Source organism: Dipodomys merriami, unplaced genomic scaffold, assembly GCF_024711535.1.
Source record: "Dipodomys merriami isolate MVZ:Mamm:240054 unplaced genomic scaffold, mDipMer1.0.p SCAF_57, whole genome shotgun sequence".
Lineage (NCBI taxonomy): Eukaryota > Metazoa > Chordata > Mammalia > Rodentia > Heteromyidae > Dipodomys > Dipodomys merriami.
Window position 1 is genome coordinate 8,263,160 of NW_027206146.1, and position 25,702 is coordinate 8,288,861.

Consider the following 25,702-nt stretch of genomic DNA (forward strand, 5'->3'; position numbering starts at 1 on the left):
CCCCTTCAGCCGAGGCCTCCCCCTCCACACGCAGTAGGGGCGGGCCGCCGTCGGGACTCCATTTCCCGACGGTCCTGAGACTGTGGCGCGTGCGCAGCGTCACGGCGGCAGGCGGAAGATGGCGGCGGCGGCGGCGGCGGCGCCTGCGAAGCGGCGCTGCTGAGGGGGCGCGAGGGGGACGGAGGCCGGAGCCGCGGTGAGCGTGAGGCGGCGTGGAGACGCGGGGCGCGGGCCCCGGGGGAGGCCTGCTGCGGGGAGTGAGGGCGGGGGTGGGTTTGGGGGGACCTCCCCCCCACCCCGTTCGTTCCCCTGTTGGGACCCATCCTTGGGCTCCACAGTGCCCTGGCGCAAAGTTCCATCGCGGCCTCGCTGCTGCGTCCGCGCCGCAGGCCTCGCCTGCCCCCCGTTCTGCGTCTTTGCTCTGCTTACATTGAACGCAGCAGCACCAGCCTCGCGGCCCCCCCCACTCCCCCAAACTCGCCACGCGCCTTCTCGCCCCCGGGTATTTGCATTGGCTGGCATCTTAGCCCGCCACGTCCTGGTTACCCCCCATTCTGCCCTGTGAGCTCCCTATTTAGGGCTCAGCACCAACGTCACTTCCTCTGCTCAGCCCTCCTTTCCCGCCCTCCCTCGCCAGACCCTCCCCCCCCCCCCCCCCCCCGGCTCCGCGTTCTCATAGGTCCCTGCGCCTTTCCTTCTTAGCACACGTGGTCTTAATTTGTTATGAGACCTTTATTTTGGGTGCTGTGAGGCTTGTGTCCGTTTTCAGGAACTCAAGGCGGGCAGGGACCGGGTGTGTCAGTGGGTGTTGCGTCCCTAGCTCACCACCCCATTACAGACACACACAGGAGGACCTCCCTTCTCCCCTAGTCGTTACCAGTTGAATGAATGAAAAATCCTCCTAGAGCCATTCTTTGGGAGACTGACAGGGAGCGTTTGTCCCTGACGTCCTTCCTAATACCGATTTCACATATTCCAAGTGTTCTTCATTAGGAGGAATAGCTGAAAAAAATTACAACATATTCAGGGAATCAAATGCTTTGCACTTTTTTTTAAATGGAAGAACAGATCATGAGGAAAGTATCTATTGGTATGTTGAACTTTGATGTACTGTAAATGACAAGTGTGAACGAGTGTTGATTGTATAGGAGGCAGTTGATCCTCTGTTCCTTTGTCGGTTTAACCAATCTCAGATTGAAAATTTTCATGAAAAGCTGCACGTGGAAGTGCAACTCAAATGGTAGAGGAAAACACCAAAGGATAGCACAAATCTGAGTTCAAGCCCCAGTTGGGGACACACTTCAAGCTCCAGGCTCCTGCCTCGAACCCTAGCTACTCAGGAGGCTGGGATCTGAGGATCTAGGTTTAAAGCCAGATCTGGCAGGAAACTACTTATGACTCTTGATCTCTCATTAGCCACCTGGAAAACCAGAAGTGGAGCTGTATCTCAAAGTGATAGAGTACTAGCCTTAAGTTTAAAAAAAGAAAGCACACACAGGCTTAGAGTTCAATCCCCAAGGCCAACACACACACACACATACACACGCACACGCACATACACACGCGCACACACACGCACGCACGCACACACATACACACGCACACACACATACACACGCACACACACACACATATACACACGCACACACACACGTTTGCTGTGTGTTCTTCCTCATCTAGAGAGACAGGAGGCATGGAGCCTGCTAGGTTTGGTCATTGCTTAGTGGTGTTTGTGCTCAGCCTCCTATGTGTAAAGTACTAGTGATAAGGCACAGTTCTGTCTCTGACCTGGGACTTCACTGTCACCACCGCATATCCTGGGCACCCAAACCTAAGCCAGACATGGGTGCATGGCATTGTCGAAAGGACAGGAAGGAAGGCTGACCCCTTCATGGGTGAAAGTCCACAAGTGAAGATTGACTTGGCTCCTTTTCCAGGGAGTGTGTGACAGCAGCCATGGCGAGCACCAGCGGGGACAGTGTCACTCGCCGGAGCGTGGCATCCCAGTTTTTCACCCAGGAGGAAGGGCCAGGCATTGATGGCATGACCACCTCAGAGAGGGTAAGTGTGGCAGACAGCTGGAATTCAAGAGGTGCAGCTCCTGCCTGCCTGTGGACGACACCCCAAGCTGTCAGTGATCTAGAATAACTTCAGGCGTCCACTGGGGCTGCTTAGGCTGGCTCCATCACCTGGCCCTCCCTCCCATCCTTCCAGGTGGTGGATCTCCTGAACCAGGCAGCGCTGATCACCAATGACTCAAAGATCACAGTGCTCAAACAGGTGAGCCCACCTGGGCAAAAAAGGGAGGGATGGGGAATGCTGCTAGCAACACTGTTGCCGACACTTGGCATCTGTGCCTGAGGCAGAATTCAGTGCCTTGTGGGCATACTCATGTAGTCCTTCCCTCCTTCCCAGAGGGCTGTGGGGAAACTGTCTAGGGAAATCTTTTTTTTCTTTCTTTCTTTCTTTTTTTTTGTCGGTTGTGGGGCTTGAACTCTGGGCTTAGGTGCTGTGCTTGTGCTCTTCAGCTCAAGGCAAGCACTCTACCGCTTGAGCCACAGCGCCACTTCCGGTTTTCTAGTGGTTTTTATTGGAAATAAGAGTCTCACGGACTTTCCTACCCTGGCTGGCTTTGAACTGCCATCCTCAGATCTCAGCCTCCTGAGTAGCTAGGATTAACAGGCGTGAGCCATCGGCGCCCGGCTTCTTTTGATGTTTTTAATTGTGAAACTACTGTACAGAGGGGTTACAATCACACGAGCAAGGTAATGAGAAACATTTCTTATCAAGGATTGTTGCCTCCTCCTTTGTTTTTCTCCTACCATCCCTTCCCCCTCCACCCCAGTCTAGGGAAATCACAGATCCTGACAGGTCTTGGGGTATGGGAAATTGTGTCACTGTTACAGGTACCTTTTTTTTTTTTTTTTTTGGGTCTGGTCGTGGGCCTGAACTCTGGGCCTGGGCACTGTCCCTCAGCTCTTCACCTCAAGGCTAGAGCTCTACTACTTGAGCCACAGCGCCACTTCCGGCTTTTTTTTTTCTGTTTATGTGGTGCTGAGGAATCGAACCCAGGGCCTCATGCATGCAAGGCAAGCACCACCCACCCACTGAGCCACCTTCCCAGCCCCAGTACCTTTTTTTTGTTGATTGTGGGGCTTGAACCCCGGGCCTGGGTGCTGTCCCTCAGCTCTTCAGCTCAAGGCGCTCTACCATTTGAGCCACAGCTCCACTTCTGGTTTGTTTGGTGGTTAATTGGAACTAAGAGTCTCACAGAGTTTCCTGCTGGGGTTGGCTTTGAACCCCGATCCTTAGATCTCAGCCTCCTAAGTAGCTAGGATTACAGGCGTGAACCACCAGTGCCTGCCTAGGTACGTTCTTTTGGGGGACATGAACTGGGCCTAGGCACTCTCTCTGAGCTTTTTTGCTCAAGGCTAGCGCTCTACCACTTGAGCTACAGCTTCACTTCCAGACTTTTTGTTAGCTGATTGTAGATAAGTGTCTCATGAACTTTCCTGCCTGGGCTTGATTTGAACCTCCATCTTCATATCTCAGCCTCCTGAGCAGCTGGGATTACAGGCGGGAGCCACCAGTAAGCTTCTGTAAGCTGTCTTGTGAAAGATGCAGTGTGAAGTGGGGAGATCTGATGGGCAGGGCTGCCACACCCAAGAAGGAGCTCTGAGGCTACCCATCTTCAGCCTGTGTCCCACCAGGATTTCACTTTGGTGGTTCCCTCTGTAGCCTCTTCCGCCATGCCCCCCCCTCCCTCCCCCCCAGGCCTTTGGCTTGATGTTTAAGGTTAGAGTAGCCAGCTGAACCTCAGGGAGGGCAAGTCAGTTGCTCAGAAAAAGCTGTAGTCCTGGGTAGAGCGAAGTAGTGTCTAGAGATTCTGTGGAGCCCCAAGCTATTTCCCCTGCGTGTCCTCTGCTTTGATCAGGTCCTGATTTTGTGCATGTCCTCCTCTTCCCATCCCCACTCCTTCCAGGTCCAGGAGCTGATCATTAACAAAGACCCCACGCTGCTGGACAACTTCCTGGATGTGAGTGACGGCGGGGTGAGAGTGAGGTGTTGGGTAAAGGTAGGTCCTGGTGTGTAACCCCTCTCGGACCCCTCTGCAGGAGATCATCGCGTTCCAAGCAGACAAGTCGATTGAAGTGCGAAAATTTGTCATTGGCTTCATCGAGGAGGCATGGTAAGGGGCAGTGCCGGGAGCACTGGCACCCCTGGACATAGTATTCTCTGAGACTCTCCCATGTACCCTGACTCCCCAGTGAGGACCTAACATGATGGAGACCCTAGACAGCTGAGGTTTCCTCAGGTCCCCTACACTTCCAATGTGCTCCTCAGTAGGCACGGCCCACCCTACTTCTAGAATGCATACAGAAGGAGCTGTTTCCAGTCACTTCCTCTGCCACTGTGCTGGTGTAGGCACCCGTCTGTTCTGCTGTCAGGGCTGTATTGGCCTTATCTACCTCTTGTTGTCTGGATCAGCTCTTTTTTTTTTTTTTTTTTGGTCGGTTGTGGGGCTTGAACTCTGGGCCTGGATGCTGTCCCTCAGCTCTTCAGCTCAAGGCGAACACTCCACCACTTGAGCCATAGAACCATTTCCAGATTTCTGGTGGTTTATTGGAGATAAGAGCCAGCCTGGGCTGGCTTTGAACCTTGATCCTCAGATCTCAGCCTCCTGAGTAGTTAGGATTATAGGCATGAGCCACTGGCATCGGCCTTTTTTTTTGTATTTCCTCTGGGTCATGGGCCCTGATTGCTCTACCCCTTTCTGCCCCACCCCAGCAAGCGAGACATCGAGTTGCTGCTAAAACTGATTGCCAACCTCAACATGCTCCTGCGAGATGAGAACGTGAACGTGGTGAAGAAGGCCATCCTCACCATGACGCAGCTCTACAAGGTGGCCCTGAAGGTGAGGGCCTCCCGGCTGCCCAGCCTCCCTGCAGACACACCTGGCATCTAAGCCAGGGTCACAGCCTGTTCTTGTGGGCAGGATGGGCACAGACAAGGCATAAAGTGTTGCCTGCTGTTTAGCACATTCAGTGAACGGTCCCCCCCCCCCCCCCCGTGCCTTCTCTGTGCCCAGCTATGGCAGGTGGTGCTAGGTCATGAGCCGGGTGAGTGTGGGCCATGGCCTCGCTATGAGGAGGCCTCGCTATCTTGGGGTGCTGGCCAGTGTGGGGGAAATAAGGAAGCCATATCACCACCTGAGCGATTGGTTTCGTGCCTTTGCCCTGAGATCTGACATTTGGGTGCTGTGTTGTCATGGTCTGGAGCCCATTGTTCACCACCCAGCACTGAGAGCTGGGGGCAGTTGGAACTCAGCATCTGTTAACCACATAGCTGTCCTCGGGTCTCCAGATGGCAGCAGAGGCCCCGTGAGTGATGCATTGTCTTCCTCCCACCCCTCTGGCAGTGGATGGTGAAGTCCCGGGTGATCAACGATCTCCAGGAGGCCTGCTGGGACATGGTGTCGGCCATGGCTGGGGACATCATTCTGCTCTTAGACTCTGACAACGATGGCATCCGCACCCATGCCATCAAGTTTGTGGAGGGCCTTATTGTCACCCTGTCGCCTCGCGTGGCCGACTCAGAGGTACCCCGACGCCAGGAGCAAGACATCAGCCTGGAACGCATCCCTCGAGACCACCCCTACATCCAGTACAGTGAGTGCCGGCCATGGTCCTGTGATAAGGGCCCTGCACCCCTCCCTTCCTCCTCTCCCCACCCTGCCCCCTACCTTCCCTGGTTAGTAAGTTTTAGTGACAATTGCTAAGATCTGATGCCAGGGCCAAGTCCCAGCTTCACCACTTTATGACCTTCACAGTTTCCTCTGAACTTGGCTTTCCTTTGGTACAAAGGTTGACAAGAGCAGTCTCGTTGGCCTGGGCTGGCAGAAGGGCCCGGTGGAGGGCGCTGATGGCTTTTTTCATTGCAAATCGTCAAATTATTATGTACATATTTTGTGTTGAGAAGTCTAGAGTGGCACAAGAAATCGAACTCCCCTGTCCCCCGGTCTTTTCCCAGAGGGAAAACAGTGCTTCTAGACTGTCAGCAAATGTTCTCTGGGTTTTTCCAGCCACTCATAAATGCCTGATTACTAGGACCTCACCTTTTTTCAGTCCCTAAGGTTGTTTCGCCAAAGGTCTGAGGGAAAGGGCCCCCGAGGGCTCATGGTTCTCTTTCCCTCCTGCATTAGATGTGCTATGGGAAGAGGGCAAAGCAGCCCTGGAGCAGCTCCTCAAGTTCATGGTGCACCCGGCCATCTCCTCTATCAACCTGACTACAGCTCTGGGCTCCCTCGCCAATATCGCCCGCCAGAGACCCATGTTCATGTCTGAAGTGATCCAGGCCTATGAGACTCTGCACGGTGGGTTGAGCCTTTGCCACTTTGCCCCTGTCATGAGGAAGGGTGTGCCCGGTGGTGCGCCCTAGGTGCTGACCAGTCAGTTGAGCTGCCATGGGCACAGGAAAGGGTTCTCTATCACATGGGAAGCTTTGGTGTGGCCCAAACCTGCTTGGAAGTTGGCTTGACTATTGAAGCATATGTCGTTCCTGTGAAACCCTTTCACATGCTCTAGCCTCTTCCCTGCCTTCATTCCAGAGCAGGCTGCTAATAATACTTTGTCCTCTTTTGCATATGCTGTCCACTAGGAAGTATGTCTGGGATCAGGTGCTCTCCAACTCTTGACTTAACGTCCACCATGCTGGATTCATTCTCTGGCTCTTTCCTTGGGGGCATCAAAGATGGCTCCCACAAAGCTGCAACCCTCTATTCCATCGACTTAGCAACCCTAGGAGAAAGAGTGTCCCTTTCCCTATGATTCCAGCCAAAGTCTGAGAGCTAATGCTCATTGTCTCTGATTGGCCGAGCAGTGAGCATGAGCCTGGCTCTGAGCCAATCAACAGTGGCCAGTGGAACGCTGTGTTCTCACTGGCCCCTGGTCTCACGCATCCTTGGACAGAGGATGGGGACAGGGTGGTTTCCTCAAAGGGGAATGGGAGTGGTGTTGACCGGGGAACAGGCAGTGAACCCTGGGCAGGCAAAATTACAGGGATCCTCTTTGGCTCTGGAACAAGGGCGACTGGTTCACCAAGGTGACTGCCAGGCCCAGGGAAATCTTTGGGGTAACAGACCAGCATGAGTTGTGGCGGTGACCGAGTGGGAAGTTGGTGGAGAAGGTGGTGGGTATAGGCTGCTCTCTCCAGGAGAAACATTTGGAATTCAGACTGGAGATGGAGGGGCCTGTGAATTTGCATTTAGTAAAATGGGGGTTGAGTTTGTCTCCATTTCAGGGACTAATGCTATGGAGGCCTCTCAAGAGTTTGAAACCTCAGCCTTAGAAAAGTCACACTCTCCTGAGGGCCCAGCAGCTTCCCTAGGATATAGCTGCAAGATTACTGCCCAAGTTGGGCACAAGGGACCCTCAGAGATCTGTCCACAACACAGAGCTCCTGCTTCTTTCCTCACAGCCAACCTGCCCCCAACACTGGCCAAATCTCAGGTGAGCAGCGTGCGCAAGAACCTGAAGCTGCACTTACTGAGTGTGCTCAAGCACCCGGCCTCCTTGGAATTCCAGGCCCAGATCACCACTCTGCTGGTGGACCTGGGCACACCCCAGGCGGAGATCGCCCGCAACATGCCGAGTGGCAAGGACGCCCGCAAGCGGCCCCGGGATGATGCCGATTCCACACTCAAGAAGATGAAGCTGGGTGAGCTGAGGCTGGTGTGTTTACTTAAGAGTACACTGTGGAGCTGGGTGCTGGTGGCTCACCCTTGTAATCCTAGCTACTCAGGAGGCTGAAATCTTAAGGTCATAGTTCAAAGCCAGCCTGACCAGGAAAGTCCATGAGACTATTTACCTCCAATTAATCACCAGAAATCCAGAAGTAGCGCTGTGGGTCAAAGTGGTAGAGTGCTCACCTTGAGCTGAAGAGCTCAGAGACAGCGCCCGGGCACAGAGTTCAAGCCCCACAACTGACAACAATGACAAAAAGAGTACACTGGGACTGGGAAGGTGGCTCAGTGGTAGAGCGTTTGCCTTGCATGCTTAAGGCCCTGGGTTCGATTCCTCAGCATCACATAAGCAAAAAGAAAAAAGCCAGAAGTGGTGCTGTAGCTCAAGTGGTAGAGCGCTAGCCTTGAGCTGAAGAGCTGAGGGATAGTGCCCAGGCCCAGAGTTCAGGCCCCACGACCGACCCCAAAACTGGAACCCCCCCCAAAAAAAATAAATAAAAGTACACTGCAGGACTAGATAGTTACATAGATAATTGCCTGATTCTATTGTAACTATATTGGATACAAAAAGGTTTTCCTTTTTTTTTTTGTCGGTCGTGGGGCTTGAACTGTGGGCCTGGGCGCTGTCCCTCAGCTCTTCAGCTCACGGCGAGTGCTGTACCACTTGAGCTACAGCGCCACTTCCGGTTTTCTGGTGGTTTATTGGAGATAGATATTGGTTTATTGGGCTGGCTTTGAACCGCGATCCTCAGATCTCAGCCTCCTGAGTAGCTAGGATTACAGGCGTGAGCCACCAGCGCCCGGCAGGTTTTCCTTTTTTTTGTATTTATTATTTGTCATTTTGCCTTCTTTTATCCTAAGGAACCCTGGGTTCGTATTTTCAATATACTAATCTGTTACCATTGCTGTTATGTTGTTCATATTGCTCAATATTTAGCCAGTTGGCTTCTATCTCCTTGTAATATGTCTGATGTCTGGTTTTTTTTTTTTTTTTTGCTAGCTCTGGGGCTTGAACTCAGAGCCTGGGCACTGTCGCTTAGCTTCTTTTGCTCAAGGCTAGTTCTCTACCATATGAGCCACATTGCCTCTTCTGGCTTTTTCTGTTTATGTGGTAATGAGGAATCAAACCCTGGATATCATGCATGCAAGACAAGCACTGTACCACTGAGTCACATTCCCAGTCCTCCCTGTGGACCCCCCCACCCCCCGCTTTTTTTTGGGGGGGGGTCCGGTCGTGGGGCCTGAACTCTGGGCCTGGGTGCTGTCCCTCAGCTCTTCAGCTCAAGGCTAGCACTCTACCACTTGAGCCACAAGCCACTTCCGGCTTCTTTCTTTTTTCTGCTTATGTGGTGCTGAGGAATCGAACCCAGGGCCTCATGCATGCAAGGCAAGCGCTCTACCACCACTACCCCCCCTCCCCTGCTTTTAACATGTCTTACTTTCTAGCATAAAATGTTCTAGATGCAGTTGTATTTTTCTTCTTATATCTCTAGAGAATTCATTCCTTAGAATTGAACTCAAGACCTTGTATGTGTTGGCAAACACTTTCCCCTGAGCTACATTCCCCACCTAGCCCTTTTTTTGTTTTTTGTTTTTTGTTTTTTTGGGTCCGGTTGTGGGGCCTGAACTCTGGGCCTGGGCGCTGTCCCTCAGCTCTTCAGCTCAAGGCTAGCGCTTTAGCACTTGAGCCACAGCACCACTTCTGGCTTTTTTTTTCTGCTTATGTGGTGCTGAGGAATCGAATCCAGGGTCTCATGCATGCAAGGCAAGCGCTCTACCACTGAGCCACCTTCCCAGCCTCCCCCCCCCTTTTTTTTTTTTTTTTGAGACAGTTGGCTTAGAACTCAATTGTAGGGCTAGGAATATGACTTAGTGGTACTGAGTTCAAATCCCCAGTACAGGCAAAAATAAAACAACTCATTGTATAGTGCAAACTGTTTTCAAACTTGAGATCCTCCTGCCTCTATTTCCCCCCCCCCCCCCCCCCCCCCCCGTCGGTTGTAGGGCTTAAACTCTGGGCCTGGGTGCTGTTCTGAGCTCTTCAGCTCAAGGTGAGCACTCTACCACTTGAGCCACAGTGCCACTTCTGGCTTTTTCTGTTTATGTGGTGCTAAGAAATCAAACCCAGGGCCTCATGCATGCGAGGCAGGCATTCTGTCACTGAGCCACCTTCCCAGGCTCTGCCTCTGTTTCTTTTTTTGGGGGGGGGGTTTCCAATCGTGGGGCCTGAACTCTGGGCCTGGGCGCTGTCCCTCAGCTCTTCAGCTCAAGGCTAGCGCTCTACCACTTGAGCCACAGCACCACTTCCGGCTTTTATTTTTCTGTTTATGTGGTGCTGAGGAATCGAACCCAGGGCCTCATGCATGCAAAGCAAGTGCTCTACCACTGAGCCACCTTCCCAGCCCCTGCCTCTGTTTCTTAAATGCTGGAATTACAGAGGTGCACCACGAGGAGTGGCTGATGGCTGGCTCAGCCACACCTCCTGAAGGGGAGGATAACGAAGTGGAGATGTGGCTCAAGTGGTAGAGTGTCAGCCATGAGAGTACTAGCTGAGTGAGAGCTGGAGGCCCTGAGTTCAAGCCCCTACCAACACAAGAAAAAGGTGGGAGTAGAATAGTCAGAAATAAAAATCCCAGGGCTGGGAAGGTGGCTCAGTCGTAGAGTGCTTGCCTTGCATGCCTGAGGCCCTGGGTTCGATTCCTCAGCACCACATAAACAAAAAGAAGCTGGAAGTGGCGCTGTGACTCAAGTGGTAGAGCGCTAGCCTTGAGCTGAAGAGCTGAGGGACAGTGCTCAAGCCCAGAGTTCAGTCTCTACAACTGGACCAAAAAAATAAATAAATAAAAATCCCAGTATTAGGTGGGGAAGGTGGCTTAGTGGTAGAGTGCTTGCCTAGCATGGGTGAAGCCCTGGTTGGATTCCTTAGTACCACATACACAGAAAACACTTGAAGTGGCACTGTGGCTCAAGTGGTAGAATGCTAGTCTTGAGCCAAAGAAGCTCAGGGACAGTGCCCAAGTCACAAGTTCAAGCCCCAGGACTGGAGAAAAAATAAATAAAATCTCAGTATAGGAATAGCCTTAAGAATGATACTGTTGCCAGGAGCTGGTGGCTCACGCCTTCAATCCTAGCTACTCAGGAGGCTGAGATCTGAGGATTCCAGTTCAAAGCCATTCTGGGTAGGAAAGTCTGTGAGACTCTTATCTCCAACAAACCACTAGAAAACCAGAAGTGGTGCTGTGGCTCAAGCGGTAGAGCGCTTGCCTTGAGCTGAAGAGTGCAGGGACAGTGGTCAGGCCCAGGGTTCAAGCTCCATGACCAACCAAAAAAAAGAATGATAGTATTAGCAATTCCTTCTGGGGCTTCATGGGATCAGCTCATGAGGTGTGGCCTCTTTGCCCCCAGAGCCAGGAGAAGGCTGTAGCCACAATCTGGAACCACTGGCAAGTCCCTGTTGGCTAAGACAGGCTGAAAGCAGGGACTGCCTAAGCAATCCTGCCTGGGAATGGGGCCTGTTGCCCTCTCTAACTACCATCTTCATCCCAACCCAGAGCCCAACCTAGGGGAAGATGATGAGGACAAGGACTTGGAGCCTGGCCCGTCAGGGACCTCAAAGGCCTCAGCCCAGATCTCAGGCCAGTCAGACACAGACATTACAGCAGAATTTCTGCAGCCTCTGCTGACGCCCGATAATGTGGCTAATCTGGTGAGGATGGTGGGCTGTCCCTCCTGGGAGGAGGAAGGGTCTCATCCTTTGCCCTCTCTCCACCTTGCCCTGGCTCCCTCCAACTGATGACCTCATTCTGGGGTACTCTCCTCCCCATTGCTGGACCTCTTCTTATTCTTAAGTCCTGGAGGTCACTTGTCAGCACCAGCCAATGGATTCTTTGTGTGGTCCAGTCCCCATCTGAACCCACCCATTCACGCCCTCTCTTTGCCTTAAATGGGACTCTGCAGACAGGTTTGGAATTGGGGCTCTGATTCCCAGGAGGCTGAGCACCACAAAAACCCCAGTCACTGTCACTCCCCCCGAGCTGGCCTGGGCCTGGACCAGTGCCTAGAGAGCTGCGGTGAAGGTGCTGCTCTCCTCCCTGCCTGTCAGGTCCTCATCAGCATGGTGTACCTGCCCGAGACCATGCCTGCCTCCTTCCAAGCCATCTACACCCCTGTGGAGTCCGCCGGCACCGAGGCCCAGATCAAGCACTTGGCTCGCCTCATGGCCACGCAGATGACAGCTGCAGGGCTGGGTCCAGGTGGGTGTCACGTGGGGCTCCTTACTGGAAGAGTGCCTGCACAAGTTCGTGGACGTGAAGTCACATGCTTTCTGGACCTGTCAGGCAGCACAGGTCCTGCAGAGTGCTCAATGTTTTTAGGCCCCAGGCCTCCCCACTGACCTGGTCTGAACCAGAAATGTCACCCACCTAAATAGCGGTTCCTCCCTGCTCTCAGCAGTGTTTTTGATGGCTGTGTGCAGCAAAGTGCACAGCTCTAATGCATACTTTAGTGAGCACATACAAAGTGAACACGGGGTGGAACTGCCACCCAGAGCAACACAGAAGCTGTTTTCACCACTCTGGAAAGTTCCCCCGATTCGTTCCTGTGACCACTCAGGGAACCTCATATCCAGACACAACTCCCATACAGATTTCTGCCAACATAAATTAGTGTAGCTTCTTTTGTTCATGTAAGATCTCACCACAGAGCCCAGATTGGTCCTGAGCTCTCAATCCTGCCTTGGCCTTCTGAGTGCAGGTGTGGCTGCCCCTGCACCCAGCATGCCTCTCCTTGAACTTGCTGGGCACGGATCTGTGTCTGGCTGCTTTTACACACTGTTTTTTTTGTGTGTGATATCTACTAGCAGCTTTTCATTGTCACCAGTGTCCCCTTCCACTAGTACACCACTCTCTGCCATCATGAGCGGAGCCGCTGTGAACAGAGGCGTTCATGTCCTTGTTAGAGCCAGGTGAAGGCTCAGGCCTTGTCATGTGGCTGTCCTGGCTAAGACATGCAAGTGGCATAAGGTGCCTAGTTTAACCCTTCTGGCTAGGTGGGGGCAGGGTTGGGCTCATTCTGCACATCTGAGGCCCAGCACGAAGCTGGCCTGCACCAGGGCCAGGAGTGGGGGGTGAGGGCTGACTCCCTGGGTGCCCACGGCTGCCTCTCAGGTGTGGAGCAGACCAAGCAATGCAAGGAAGAGCCCAAGGAGGAGAAAGTAGTGAAGCCAGAGAGCGTCCTGATCAAGAGGCGCCTGTCGGCTCAGGGCCAGGCCATCTCGGTGGTGGGCTCTCTGAGCTCCATGTCCACACTGGAGGAGGAGGCACCCCAGGCCAAGAGGCGGCCGGAGCCCATCATCCCTGTCACACAGCCCCGGTGAGTCTCCCTCTAGGTGGGCCTCATCCTGCAATGCAGGCTCTCTAACGTCAGTGCCCCAGCCACTGTCTTAGTGACAGAAACACAACGGCCTCTTCATCGTCGTCCATCCCCTGACTGTGCTGGGTTGAGGCTTGGAATTTGGAGGCTGTGGAAGGGGCACAATATCTCCGTGGCCCCCCCCTCCCCAGGCTGGGCTGCAGAAGGGACACAAAGTCACCGCCCCATCTCCCACACAGGCTGGCAGGTGCTGGTGGGCGCAAGAAGATATTTCGTCTGAGCGATGTGCTGAAGCCCCTGACAGACGCCCAGGTGGAGGCCATGAAGCTGGGTGCTGTGAAGCGGATTCTGCGGGCCGAGAAGGCAGTGGCCTGTAGTGGAGCAGCCCAGGTGCTCTTTCCCAGCCTGTCCCCGCAGTCCCTCTCCCAGGGGCCAAGAACCCCCAAGTCACCTTCCTGACTGCAGCCCCAGCCTGCCACTCAACACTACCCCTCCACTGGAGGCAGAGGTAGCAGCTGTGTCTGAGGGCAAGTTGGAAAGGCCCAGCCACACACATGGTCATCACCCCAGGCCTGGGCCTGGAAGCTTTGGGCTGGGGGCGGGGGGGTCTCCATCCTAGATTTTTGGCTCTTTTTTGTTGTGGAGGTAAGTCATGGGGCTTGAACACTGGGTTTGACTGCTGTTCCTGTGTTCTTTAGCTCAAGGTGAGCACTCTACCATTTGAACCACAGGGCCACTTCTGGTTTTCTAGTGGATAATTGGAGATAAGAGTCCCACAGACTTTGCTGCCCGGGCTGGCTTTGAACTGTGATCCTCAGATCTCACCCTCCTGAGTAGCTAGGAATACAGATGTGAGCCACTGGCACCCGGCCTTTTTTGCTGTTTTTGTATTTGTGCCAGTCATGGGACTTGAACTTAGGGCCTGGGTACTGTCTGAGCTTTTTTTTTTTTTTTTGCTCAAGGCTAGTGCTCTACCACTTGAGCCACAGCACCACTTGCAGCTTTTTTGGGGGTGCGGTACTTAATTGCAGATAAGAATCTCAAAGACTGTTGGGCGCCTGTGGCTCACTCCTGTAATCCTAGCTACTCAGAAGGCTGAGATCTGAGGATCCAGTTCAAACAGTCCGGCAGGAAAGTCTGTGAGACTTTTTTTTTGGGGGGGGGGATCCAGTCGTGGGGCTTGGACTCTGGGCCTGGACGCTGTCCCTCAGCTCTTCAGCTCAAGGCTAGCGCTCTACCACTTGAGCCACAGTGCCACTTCTGGCTTTTTTCTTTTTGCTTATGTGGTGCTGAAGAATCGAATCCAGGGCCTCATGCATGCAAGGCAAGCACTCTACCACTGAGGCAACTTCCCAGCCCCTCTCTGTGAGACTCTTATCTCCAATAAACCACTAGATTACTGGAAGTGGTGCTGTGGCCCAAGTGGTAGAGCGCTCGCCTTGAGCTGAAAAGCGCAGGGACAGTGCCCAGGCCCAAAGTTCAAGACAGGACCCATGACCGACCAAGAAAAAAGAATCTAAATGACTTTCCCGCCCAGGCTGGCTTCCAACTGCGATCCTCAAATCTCAGTCTGCTGAAGAGCTAGGATTACAGGCATGTGCCACTGACATATGATATCTTCATGGTTCTTAACTTTTTAGTGCTGAACTTGACACAAAACAGATTGCTTTTTACATTCTGGCCATACTGGGGTTTTGAACTCAGAGCTTTGTGCTCGTTAAACTGGAGCTCTACCACTTGAGCCATGATCCCGGCCCACAAAGCTGCTTTTCAGTCCTGATTGTGCCACTTGTTGCTGTCACCTCAGTCAGGCAACATTCCCTCCATTCATTGAGATTAGTTTCTAATTAGTGGTAAGTAAGTTAGCTGTTAAAAAGTACCTCCAGGGCTGGGAAGGTGGCTCAGTGGTAGAGTGCTTGTCTTGCATGCCTGAGGCTCTGGGTTTAATTCCTCAGCACCATATAAGCAAAAAAGGCCAGAAGTGGCACCGTGGCTCAAGTGGTAGAGCGTGGCTCAAGTGGTAGAGCGTTAGCCTTGAGCTGAAGAGCTGAGGGACAGCGCCCAGACCCAAAGAAGTACCTCCAGTCCAGGCCCTGGCAGCTCCTATCTGTCATCCTACCTCTTCAGGAATCTGTGATCTAAGGATAGAGGTTCCCAGCCTGGGCCAATAAATGCAAGAGACTTTTTAGTTAACCAGCAAGAAGGCAGAAATGGATGTGTGGCTCAGTAGAGCACTAGCCTTTGAACAAAGAAACTAAGCAGGGGGCTGGGAAGGTGGCTCAGTGGTAGAGCGCTTGCCTTGCATGCTCAAGGCCCTGGGTTCGATTCCTCAGCACCACATAAGCAAAAAGAAAAAAGCCGGAAGTGGTGCTGTGGCTCAAGTGGTAGAGCACTAGCCTTGAGCTGAAGAGCTGAGGGACAGTGCCCAGGCCCAGAGTTCAGGCCCCACGACCGGACCCCAAAAAAAAAAAAAAAGAAACTAAGCAGGAATTCAAAGCCCTGAGTTCAAGCCCCAGTTATCAGCACCAAAAACAATGAAAAAAAATCCTACCAGCCCTCTAGTCAGCAATGTCCCCCCTGAGAGGTGTCTGCGATGAGGGGTACAACCAGGGCCCTTCCTGGAAATACTGTTGTTCCCTGGTGACTGTTGGCTTTGTTTCTTACCATTATCATCCACCACACCAGCTTCTGGACAGGGGGCGCTTAGCTGCCTTTCTCACTCTACCATGTCCATGCTGGGGTTTCCTGATGATTGCAGGGTACCCTGACTGCATCCTTCCTCCACCCTGCTGATTGACCCGCCTGTTCTCTGTCAGGTACGTGTCAAGATCCTGGCCAGCCTGGTGACGCAGTTTGACTCAGGCCTCAAGGCCGAGGTCCTGTCCTTCATCCTTGAGGATGTGCGGGCCCGCCTGGACCTGGCCTTTGCCTGGCTCTACCAGGAGTACAATGCCTACTTAGCCGCTGGTGCCTCGGGCACACTGGACAAGTACGAGGCCTGCCTACTGCGCCTGCTCTCTGGCCTGCAGGAGAGACCAGACCAGAAGGACGGGTGAGGGGCAGCCTGGGCCCATGGGTCCCACTTCCCGTGCCCGCTTCCCTATTCCCTGGTTACCAGTCCCTGCCCCATTCTTGGCTGTTGTAGAGCCTCTGCTCCCACTCTGTAGGCCAGCCCTGGTGACACTTGATCGTGTAAATCTTGCACGCTCTCTCCCCACCAGGAATCTTCATGCTTCTCCACTGCCCTTGGGGTGAGCCCTCTAGTGACCCAGCCTCTGTGTTCCTCCAAAACCTTAGCCACATTGGTCTTGTAACTGTCCCCTGAGCATGCCAAGCCCTAGGCCTTGCCGTCTGTTGCTGGTCTACCTGCACTTTACATGGCTGCCACCTCTCTACCAGTGCTCTTTCATGGCTCCTTATCTGACATCCCGCCTCTTCCCTCCGCCTGTCTCCCCACGTACTGCTGTAGCTAACAGGAGAGGTGAGAACCTCCCCTAGGAGACAAGTGTCAAGAGAGGAAGTGCCTGAGTCAGCCATGGCCCCAAGCCTGTGCCCTGGGGGGTGGGGGGGGTCCGCGAGGCCTCACCTGCAGCCGTGCCCCGTGCTCCTCTCCTAGGATCTTCACCAAGGTGGTGCTGGAGGCCCCGCTCATCACCGAGAGCGCCCTGGAGGTCATTCGCAAGTACTGTGAGGATGAGGTGAGGCTCTCCCAGGCCTGGTGGCCGAGGTGGCACATGGGTTCCAACGTTTTGGACTTGGTCTGCAGTGCGCTGAGCTCTGGCTCCTTCCTCCTCCAGAGCCGCACCTACCTGGGCATGTCCACGCTGCGGGACCTGATCTGCAAGCGCCCGTCCCGCCAGTTCCAGTACCTGCATGTCCTCCTGGACCTCAGCTCCCATGAGAAGGACAAGGTGAGCCGTGTCACGCCCCCCGTCCACCAAGCATTTCCAATGGCACAAAGCTCCCAAGAAACCAGGACACCTGGCAAGCTTGGCGCTTGCCACCCTGTGCACATGCGCGAAAGCGTGCACATGCGCAGAGGCCCTTTTCACTCTTACGCCACATTGGTGCACTTTAGCTCCATTCAAGGTCGAAAGGCCTGAGCAGGGCAGGAACAGCTGTGGAAGCCCTGGGTGAGGCCGGACCTTCAAGTCAGGGTGTGGGTGTGGGTGTGGGTGTGGGTGTGTCCTGTAGGAGGGAGCCCTCGTGTGATGTGGTTGACGGGCTGTTGACCCACTGTGCCCTCTCCAGACTCGGCACCCACCCTTCCCATGAGCCTGTGGTTCTGGTTGGCTCCTGGCAGCTGGAGTCTGACTGACACTGATGTAGCTAGTGATAGGCAGTCTAGGCAGTGCCAATGTCCAAAGCCAGGGCCGCCTGGTAGGAGCATCCCTGGAGGAGCGAGTTAGCCTCCATGGATGGGAGCTGCAGGCCCTGAGTGGGTCCCGGTCCCTGCAGGCATGAGTGCTGTGGTGTGGAGCCCACCCCAGCCCCGCCTCTCCCTCTCCCTGCATCTTGCTGCTCTCCTCCAGGTGCGCTCCCAGGCCCTGCTGTTCATCAAGCGCATGTACGAGAAGGAGCAGCTGCGCGAGTACGTGGAGAAATTTGCCCTCAACTACCTGCAGCTTTTGGTTCATCCCAACCCCCCATCCGTGCTGTTTGGAGCTGACAAGGACACAGGTCGGTGCCTGCTAGGAAGGCACTAGACCTTAGAACATGGGCGGGGGGGAGGGGGGCGCGGACAGAGGACAAGGATGGCAGTGGGGTGGGTCCAGGTCCCACAGGATTACACAGGGGCGACCCTGTGTAATGGGACCCTTAAATGGAAGGGGACTCAGCCAGGGCTTGGGCCGGAAGATGGGGTGGTGATCCCTTAAGGGATAGACATGGAGTGGGGCAGCTCCCTGGCCTCTGTGGGGCTCAGTGGACTGAGGAGGCTGGAAGTGCTCCTGACTTCTCTGGTCACTCCCTGAGTGGGGACAGGCCTGCAGATGGGGTGTGGGGGTCAAGGGGACCAGTCTGAACGGCAGCCCTGTCCTGTCAGAGGTGGCTGCGCCCTGGACGGAGGAAACGGTGAAGCAGTGTCTGTACCTCTACCTGGCCCTCCTACCTCAGAACCACAAGCTGATCCACGAGCTGGCGGCCGTGTACACAGAGGCCATCGCTGACATCAAGCGCACGGTGCTGAGGGTCATCGAGCAGCCGGTGAGGGCCCAGGCCCGCTACACAGCCCGCCCCGTCCAGGCTGCCTGGCCCACTGGGCACAGGGCGGGCGCTGCAGTCTTTGCCCAAACCTGTGGTGGCTCAGCAGCTAAGAGCTGGAGTTGGGCAGGCCTGGGTTCATGTTCGGTCTCTTCCATGCCCACAGTGATCCTGCCCCATAGGTAAAAGTCGGGGTGGTGTGATCAAGTTCACACCAAGCACTAGTCAGAAGTCGGAACCCAGGACATCGCCATTTGGGCTACCATCACTGACGAGCTGGTTCCCACGTGGCTAATGCAGTCTGGCTGTTGAGGCAGAAAGCAAGACCCTCCTGTCCCCCCTCCCCCATCCGGTCGCACACACAGATGCAGTCCAGGACCCCACCATCCCCTGCCGTTCAGAATGGCTGGCCGTTCGCAGCTTGACTTGATACAGTTGAAGTAGTCCCATCTCTGCCCCCACTAGTTATTATTGATATTATAGAGATTTCCTAATAGAAATGGGTAGATGTGAGAGTGTGGCTCCGTGGTAGAGCAGTTACCTCTAAGTTGGAACCTCAGGCACTGCAAAAAAGTCTTTGCTGGGCGTAGTGGTACATGCCTGTAACCCCAGCACTCCAGGGAGAATCAGGACTTCCTGGGCTATATGTACTAAAACCCTGTCTCTAAAGAATGAAAAGAGCAAATGGAGAAGAGTGGCCTGTGGATACTCTCCAGCTCTTCCAGCCTCCATGCCCAAAGGGGGCCAGTGGGCCTGCCCTATGCTAGCACAGTCCTCTGGATGAGGGATGCCTGGGTTTCTTGGGTGACCAGTCCAAGGGTTGCTGGGCCTCTGCTCCCTGCATTCTGCTCCTAAAGCTATGGCTTGGCTGGGCCAGGTGAGTGTGAGCAGTCAGTTAGATTGGAGGCGCAGACGGTGGGGTACGGGAGCAGGGCTGGCTGGGGAAGACAGGAAGAGGTCCACAGCCAGGAGGCCGCCATGTCCCCTCCCCCAGCTCACCCTGGCCTGCTCCTCCCCGTGTGTCTAGATCCGAGGGATGGGCATGAATTCGCCGGAGCTGCTGCTGCTGGTGGAGAACTGCCCCAAGGGAGCAGAGACGCTGGTCACACGCTGCCTGCACAGCCTCACTGATAAAGGTGCCCGGTGCCCTCCTCCCCAGCCCGCCCTCCCCCTGCGGCTGCCATGGCCCAATTTTGGGCTTCAGTCTCTCTGTCTAAGGGGAGATGATGCCTCCCCCGACCCAGGTACATCCCTTCAGTGATGCCTTCACCCCAACCTTGGCCTCTCGCTTGTCCCCCCACAGTGCCACCCTCCCCAGAGCTGGTGAAGCGGGTTCGAGACCTCTACCACAAGCGGCTGCCTGATGTCCGCTTCCTCATCCCTGTGCTCAATGGACTGGAGAAGGTAGGGAGCTGGAGGGGGTGGGGAGGCCAGGGAGAGGGACGGGGAGGGGGGGGCACATGGGGCCTTCTCTTGTCTGCATGAGGAACCTCAGGAGTAGAGAGGCCTCAAGTGGCAGCGCCTTCCTGACTTTAACCCCACTACTGCCTCCTCGCCCCCTCCCCCCCAAAAAAAACCCTCAAGCCACAATACAGTGGCACATAGTACACTCTAGTACTAAACTTGGGGACCTAACTTACCCTGCTCCCACTCCAGGCCACCCAACTTTGCTCCCCGACATGCGAGCACCCAGTCCCCTACCCCATGCTCCCCCTCCGGCTGTCAGCAGGGCATAGCTCAGGGGTGCACTCAACCTGTCCTCTCTCCCCTTTTTCCTGTAGAAAGAGGTGATCCAGGCCCTGCCCAAGCTCATCAAGCTCAACCCCATCGTGGTGAAGGAGGTCTTCAACCGCCTGCTGGGCACTCAGCACGGTAGGTGGCCGTCCCGTCCCATCCTGTCCTGAGCCAGGCCCTCAGTTGGCTGCACGGGAGGGTGGGAGCTGAGGACATGTGTCCACCACCTGCTGGACCTGGTCTCCCCCCTCCCTGCCCCTTCTGCCACCTTGTGCACGGTCCATCAGCTGCCCTGTCTCTTTAATCCTGTTCTGCAGAGGTCCTAGGGGCAGAGCTAACCAGCTCTAACCAGATAGGAATGGGGTGTTTTCCCTGCTCTGTCCCGAGACACTGGAGGGCTCAGAGCCATGTCTTCACTTCGATCTCTGTACTGTCACACCCCCCCCCCCATCCCCACTTCAGGTGAAGGAAACTCGGCCTTGTCCCCGCTGAACCCCGGAGAGCTCCTGATTGCTCTGCACAACATTGACTCTGTGAAGTGTGACATGAAATCCATCATCAAAGGTGAGCCCCCCCCACACCCAGCAGCCCCTCTGGCAGGGAGGGGGGCAGCGCCTTGGTCACCTGCATGGTCCCCCACATGGCCCCGCTGCATTCTGCCACCCCAAGCCTGCTCCCTCCCTGGAGGCTCACAGCCCTGCCCTTGTCCGCCCCCAGGTAAGGCCTGATGCACGTCTTCTTTTTTTTTTTTTGGTCCGGTCGTGGGGCCTGAACTCTGGGCCTGGGCGCTGTCCCTCAGCTCTTCAGCTCAAGGCTAGCGCTCTACCACTTGAGCCACAGTGCCACTTCCAGCTTTTTTCTTTTTGCTTATGTGGTGCTGAGGAATCGAACCCAGGGCCTCAGGCATGTAAGGCAAGTGCTCTACCACTGAGCCACCTTCCCAGCCCTGATACACGTCTTCTTAGCCTGGCCACGGGGTGGTCCTGGGGTATGAGGGTGCCCTCTTGCCTTCGCCCCATGGAACACAGGGAGCAGGTGAGACACGCAGGGCCTCTGGCTGGCATGAGGGGAGCTGTGAGTGGTGCCCAGAGGCACGGTGACCCTGCGTGGCACCTGGTGAGTATGTGGTAGACAGGAAATGGTCCAGAGGGGCTGAGTGAGTCACTCAGGGCCACACAGCAGGGTGAAGTAGGGTGCGCCTGAGCAAGGTGCCCTCTGTCCTGATACTGCCCCACGTCCCCTGTCCCGGCCTTGTGCCCCCCCCCCCCACGCTTCCACTTGGAGAGGACTAGAGAAGGTATATGGGATCCCAAGACCTCTAGGGGAAGAACAGAGCAGGGAAGGGTTTTGAAGGTCATGGTTCAGAAGCATGGTCTTAGATTCCACACCCCTCCACACACACCCCACTTTTTTGGTGGTAGAGTTTGAACCCCAAACCTCCCACCTGCTAGGCAGGCACACTACTACATGCGCCACACCACCCCTTTTGTTTGTATTTTCTCTTTGAAGGAGGGTACTTGGGCCTTTTTTTTTTTAATTGTCAACAATTTGAGGGGAATTCATACACTATGATCCCCCAAGGGAATTCCTGGACCTAGACTAGAATCCTAGCTGGCCTGGCCCAGTCTTATAGCATAATGTACAAAAAGCAAATGGGTGGGGAGTACTGAGCAAACCTGACCCCTGCTTGTCTTGTGCAAGGCCTGAACACAGCTGGGCTCCTACACCTGCAGCTAGCCGTCTTGGGCCGCACCCTCCAACCCTGCGCCCCCCCCCCCCCATCCTTCTGCTTGGTTCCAAGTGCTCTGGCCCACTCATAACTTTGTACCAGATGACAAGTCCTAGCCTGCCCTGGTCACCCTGCACATGGTCCTCTCCCCTCCAATGCTCTGCACCCTTCCATCCCCCCAGCTATCTTCCAGCAGTTAAGAAAGCTCGAAGCTGGGTGTGGTAGTATACACCTGTAATCCCAGACCAACCTGGGCTTCTTAAAAAATAAATAAAAACCAGGCACTGGTGGCTCATGCCTGTAATCCTAACTACTCAGGAAGCTGAGATTTGAGGATTATGGTTCAAAGCCAGCCCAGGCAGCAAAGTCCGTGTGACTCTTATCTCCGATTAACCACCAGAAAAGCTGTGTCTCAAGTGGCAGAGCACTCGCCTAGAGCTGAATAACTGAGGGACAGTGCCCAGGCCCAGAATTCAAGCCCCACAAACAACAATAACAAAAGCAAACAAAAAACCTAAACTAAAGTGGGGCTGGGAATGTGGCTCAGTGGTAGAGTGCTTGCCTAGCATGCATGATATACCCTGGGTTCAATTTCTCAGTATCACATACACAGAAAAAGCTAGGAGTGGCACTGTGGCTCAAGTGGTAGAGCGCCAGCCTTGAGCAAAAGAGGCTCAGGGACAGTGCCCACGCCCTGAGTTCAAGCCCCACAACTGGCAAAAAAAAAAAAAAAAAAGTTACTGAACATCTCCAGTCAGCCCTGTCCTGTCTTGGGTAGAGCTGGGATTCAGTGGGGACAGGGACAGCCCTTGTACCCTGGGCAGTTAGGATGGCAGGGCTGTGAGGACCAAGGGACCGTCTGGCCCAGCCTGGCTGCAGGATCCAAGATGGACACTGTGCCAAGAGTAGGGTTTATGAGGGAGATGGCCCGTGCTGCTCAGCCACCCCAGTGCTGAAGGAAGGGGCCCTTGAGCTTTATGAAACACCTGTGGGTGCTGCATGGAAAGAAGATGAGGCTGCCGGTGGAGGTGCTGGAAGGGGAAGGGATGGGGGAGCATGTAGGATCCGCAGCACTAGGCAGCTAGGTCTCGGGGCTCTGGGTGCTGCTTTGGGTCCTGGCGAGTCCTTACTCCCCCTTCAACAGCCTTCCCATCTGCCTCCTTGCAGCGCCTCCCTTTGTGGTCCCCTTTGTCCTTTCTAGGACCACCTTGTCCTCCCCTAGCTTCTTGTGGATTGGGGGGTCTCTCCTGGCTCAATAAAGACTTCCTGGTTGATGGACTCACATGGCCAGTGGTATTTGGGGGTGATGGGCTTCAGGGGGCAGCCCCTGTGGTCTCCCTGCTAGCACAGTAGTTGGGGATGTTGCCCCCAGCTCCTGGGAGCAGAGCCCAGGACCTGCCTTCATGGGTGCTTGTGGAGCCACCAGCTCTTTGCTTGGTCCGGGGCCTGTCTCCACTGTCCCCTTCATCCCTGTTACCATTGTGTCCCCTAAATCTGGCCCCTGGGCCTGCTGCCCGCGATCATGCACACCCCCAGAAGCCCTCCTCTGGAGGCCTCCACTTTCCCTTCCTGGCACACTGTAGTGCCCTGCTTCTCCCCAAGCTAAGATGGTGGCACCCTGGCACGAGGCACCCAGGAACTGGCCGTGGTGCCTCCACCGGGGCCGGGGCAGTGCCCACCCAAGGGCCTGCTGCTAGAGTGGGGGCGAGGTTCCCACATCCCGGGAGGGCCATGGGCGGAAAGGACAGCCCCCCCTCTCCGCCTCGCAGCCACCAACCTGTGCTTTGCGGAGCGGAACGTGTACACGTCGGAGGTGCTGGCTGTGGTAATGCAGCAGCTGATGGAGCAGAGCCCGCTGCCCATGCTGCTCATGAGGACCGTCATCCAGTCCCTCACCATGTACCCCCGCCTCGGGGGCTTCGTCATGAACATCCTGTCCCGCCTCATCATGAAGCAGGTAACCCGGCCTGGCCGCCCTGGTCTCCACCGGGGGCCGCTCTGGCCGACCTGCATCCCGCGGGGCTGGGGGGAGGGCAGGACGGGGCGGAGGCTGCCCGGGTGCAGGCCCCGCACTGCGGGACGCCGCCCACCGCGGGAAGACCCCGCCGTGGTCCAGGAGCCTAGAAGTGGGGGGGCTTTGGAAGTAGGGGCCCCCGCGCCTGAGGCCCCTGGGCTGGGTTCACATGCCCTCCATAGGTTCCCCCCCCCTCCCGCTGCGGCCTGATGGAGACTGCCGGGGCCCGGCGTCGCCCTCTAGAGGCGGCGGTGAGGGCGGCAGGGGGCGGGGCGGGGCTGGCGCTCGGCCCGGGGCGGGGCTCCGCGGCGGGGGCGGGGCCGGGCTCCGCGGCGGCCCAGCAGCGCCCTCTGCCGCCCAGGTGTGGAAGTACCCGAAGGTGTGGGAGGGCTTCATCAAGTGCTGCCAGCGCACGAAGCCGCAGAGCTTCCAGGTCATCCTGCAGCTGCCGCCGCAGCAGCTGGGCGCCGTCTTCGACAAGTGCCCCGAGCTCCGCGAGCCGCTGCTGGCGCACGTGCGTTCCTTCACCCCGCACCAGGTACGGGGCGCAGGGGACGGCGGGGGAGGGGGGGTCCGCGGATCCGTGGACCGGGCGCCCCTGAGGGCACCTGCGAGGTCCGAGGTCAGCTCACAGCCCCTCCCTCTGCCCCCCGCCAGCAAGCACACATCCCCAACTCCATCATGACCATCTTGGAGGCCAGCGGCAAGCAGGAGCCCGACGCCAAGGAGCCTCAGGCCGGGCCCCTGGAGGAGGTGAGGTCCCAGGACCTCGCGGTGGGGTGGGGCGGGGTCCCGGAGGGGGTGAGGGCCCTGGGGTCCCTCCCGCTGTGCACCCCTCCCCCCGCCCTGATCCGCCCTTCCTTCTCAGGACGACCTGGAACCTCTGGCTCTGGCCCCGGCCCCGGCCCCCCGGCCCCCCCAGGACCTCATGGGCCTGCGGCTGGCTCAGGAGAAGGCCCTGAAGCGGCAGCTGGAGGAGGAGCAGAAACTGAAGCCCGCCGCGCCCGCCGCGGCCCCCGCCAGGCCCGGGCCTCCGCCCGCCTCCGAGGAGGCCGTGGACTTCCGGGAGGAGGGGCCCGAGGGCGAGACCCCGGCCATCTTCATCAGCATGGACGACGACTCGGGGCTGACCGAGGCTGCGCTCCTGGACTCCAGCCTCGACGGCTCCCTGCCCAAGGTGGGAAGGGGAAGGCGGGGCTCGGAGGGGCGGGGCCGGGAGCAGGCCCGTGGGGAGGGGCGGGGCCGGGGAGGGGCGGGGCCGGGAGCAAGACCTGAGGAGGGTGGTGCCGGGGAGGGACAGGGCCCGGGAGCAGGCCCATGGGGAGGGGTAGGGCCGGGGAGGGGCGGGGCCGGGAGCAGGACCATAGGGAGGGGCGGGGCCTGGAACAAGACCTGGGGAGGGTGGTGCCGGGGAGGGACGGGGCGGGGGCAGGACCGTGGGGAGGGGCGGGGCGGGGGCAGGACCGTGGGGAGGGGCGGGGGCAGGACCGTGGGGAGGGGCGGGGTGGGGGCAGGACCGTGGGGAGGGGCGGGGGCAGGACCGTGGGGAGGGGCGGGGGCAGGACCGTGGGGAGGGGCGGGGCAGTGCTGTGACCCCGCCCTTCCCCCCCCCCCCCCCCGGCCGCAGGAGGCAGCCCCCGGAGCGCCCGCCTCCAAGGAGGAGCCGCGGAGCCCGCCAAGCCTCGGCCCCGCGGGGGACGAAGCCGCCAAGACCCCCAGCCCGGCCGCGGAGGAGGCGGGGGAGCCGGAGACCCAGGGGAACAGCTGACGGGGCGGGAGGGGTGCGGGGGGGCCGGGCGGGGGCTTTGCCTTAAAACAAATAAAGGAGATGGCGCTCAGGGCGCGCTGCCCCGTCCTCTGTGCCGCGCCCCGCGCCGCTCGGCCCGGGGACCCCCGCGCGCCCGAGCCCCGC

At 56.7% G+C, this 25,702-nt stretch overlaps 1 protein-coding gene across 2 annotated transcripts; it reads left to right on the plus strand.

Annotated features, from left to right (window-relative positions):
- The first annotated feature begins 114 nt into the window (after positions 1-114).
- On the plus strand, positions 115-25,589 carry LOC138812899 (symplekin). Of its 2 annotated transcripts, XM_070001146.1 has the most exons (27): positions 115-196; positions 1,938-2,061; positions 2,215-2,280; positions 3,983-4,036; positions 4,116-4,189; positions 4,789-4,915; positions 5,420-5,669; positions 6,203-6,373; positions 7,477-7,716; positions 11,293-11,447; positions 11,844-11,994; positions 12,907-13,111; positions 13,351-13,501; positions 15,928-16,163; positions 16,728-16,809; positions 16,909-17,022; positions 17,644-17,791; positions 18,156-18,316; positions 19,341-19,449; positions 19,617-19,717; positions 20,095-20,185; positions 20,510-20,611; positions 23,546-23,733; positions 24,152-24,328; positions 24,448-24,543; positions 24,659-24,967; positions 25,418-25,589. In XM_070001146.1, exons 2-27 carry the CDS (start codon positions 1,957-1,959, stop codon positions 25,556-25,558), a joined length of 3,804 nt encoding a protein of 1,267 aa, XP_069857247.1. In that variant the 5' UTR covers positions 115-196; positions 1,938-1,956; the 3' UTR covers positions 25,559-25,589. The 2 variants fall into 2 exon arrangements, with proteins under 2 accessions (XP_069857247.1, XP_069857248.1); XM_070001147.1 differs by lacking the exons at positions 115-196; positions 1,938-2,061; positions 2,215-2,280; ... (3 more) ...; positions 5,420-5,669; positions 6,203-6,373 and adding an exon at positions 6,502-7,101.
- Positions 25,590-25,702: the final 113 nt, after the last annotated feature.

What these genes read in the sequence shown, in the direction of transcription:
- LOC138812899 (XM_070001146.1), top strand. Translation starts at nt 1,957, where the DNA reads ATGGCGAGCACCAGCGGGGACAGTGTCACTCGCCGGAGCGTGGCATCC. An exon ending in ACTCAAGAAGATGAAGCTGG is followed by an intron (nt 7,717 to 11,292) that starts GTGAGCTGAGGC and finishes ATCCCAACCCAG; the next exon opens with AGCCCAACCTAGGGGAAGAT. An exon ending in GCAAGTACTGTGAGGATGAG is followed by an intron (nt 16,810 to 16,908) that starts GTGAGGCTCTCC and finishes TTCCTCCTCCAG; the next exon opens with AGCCGCACCTACCTGGGCAT.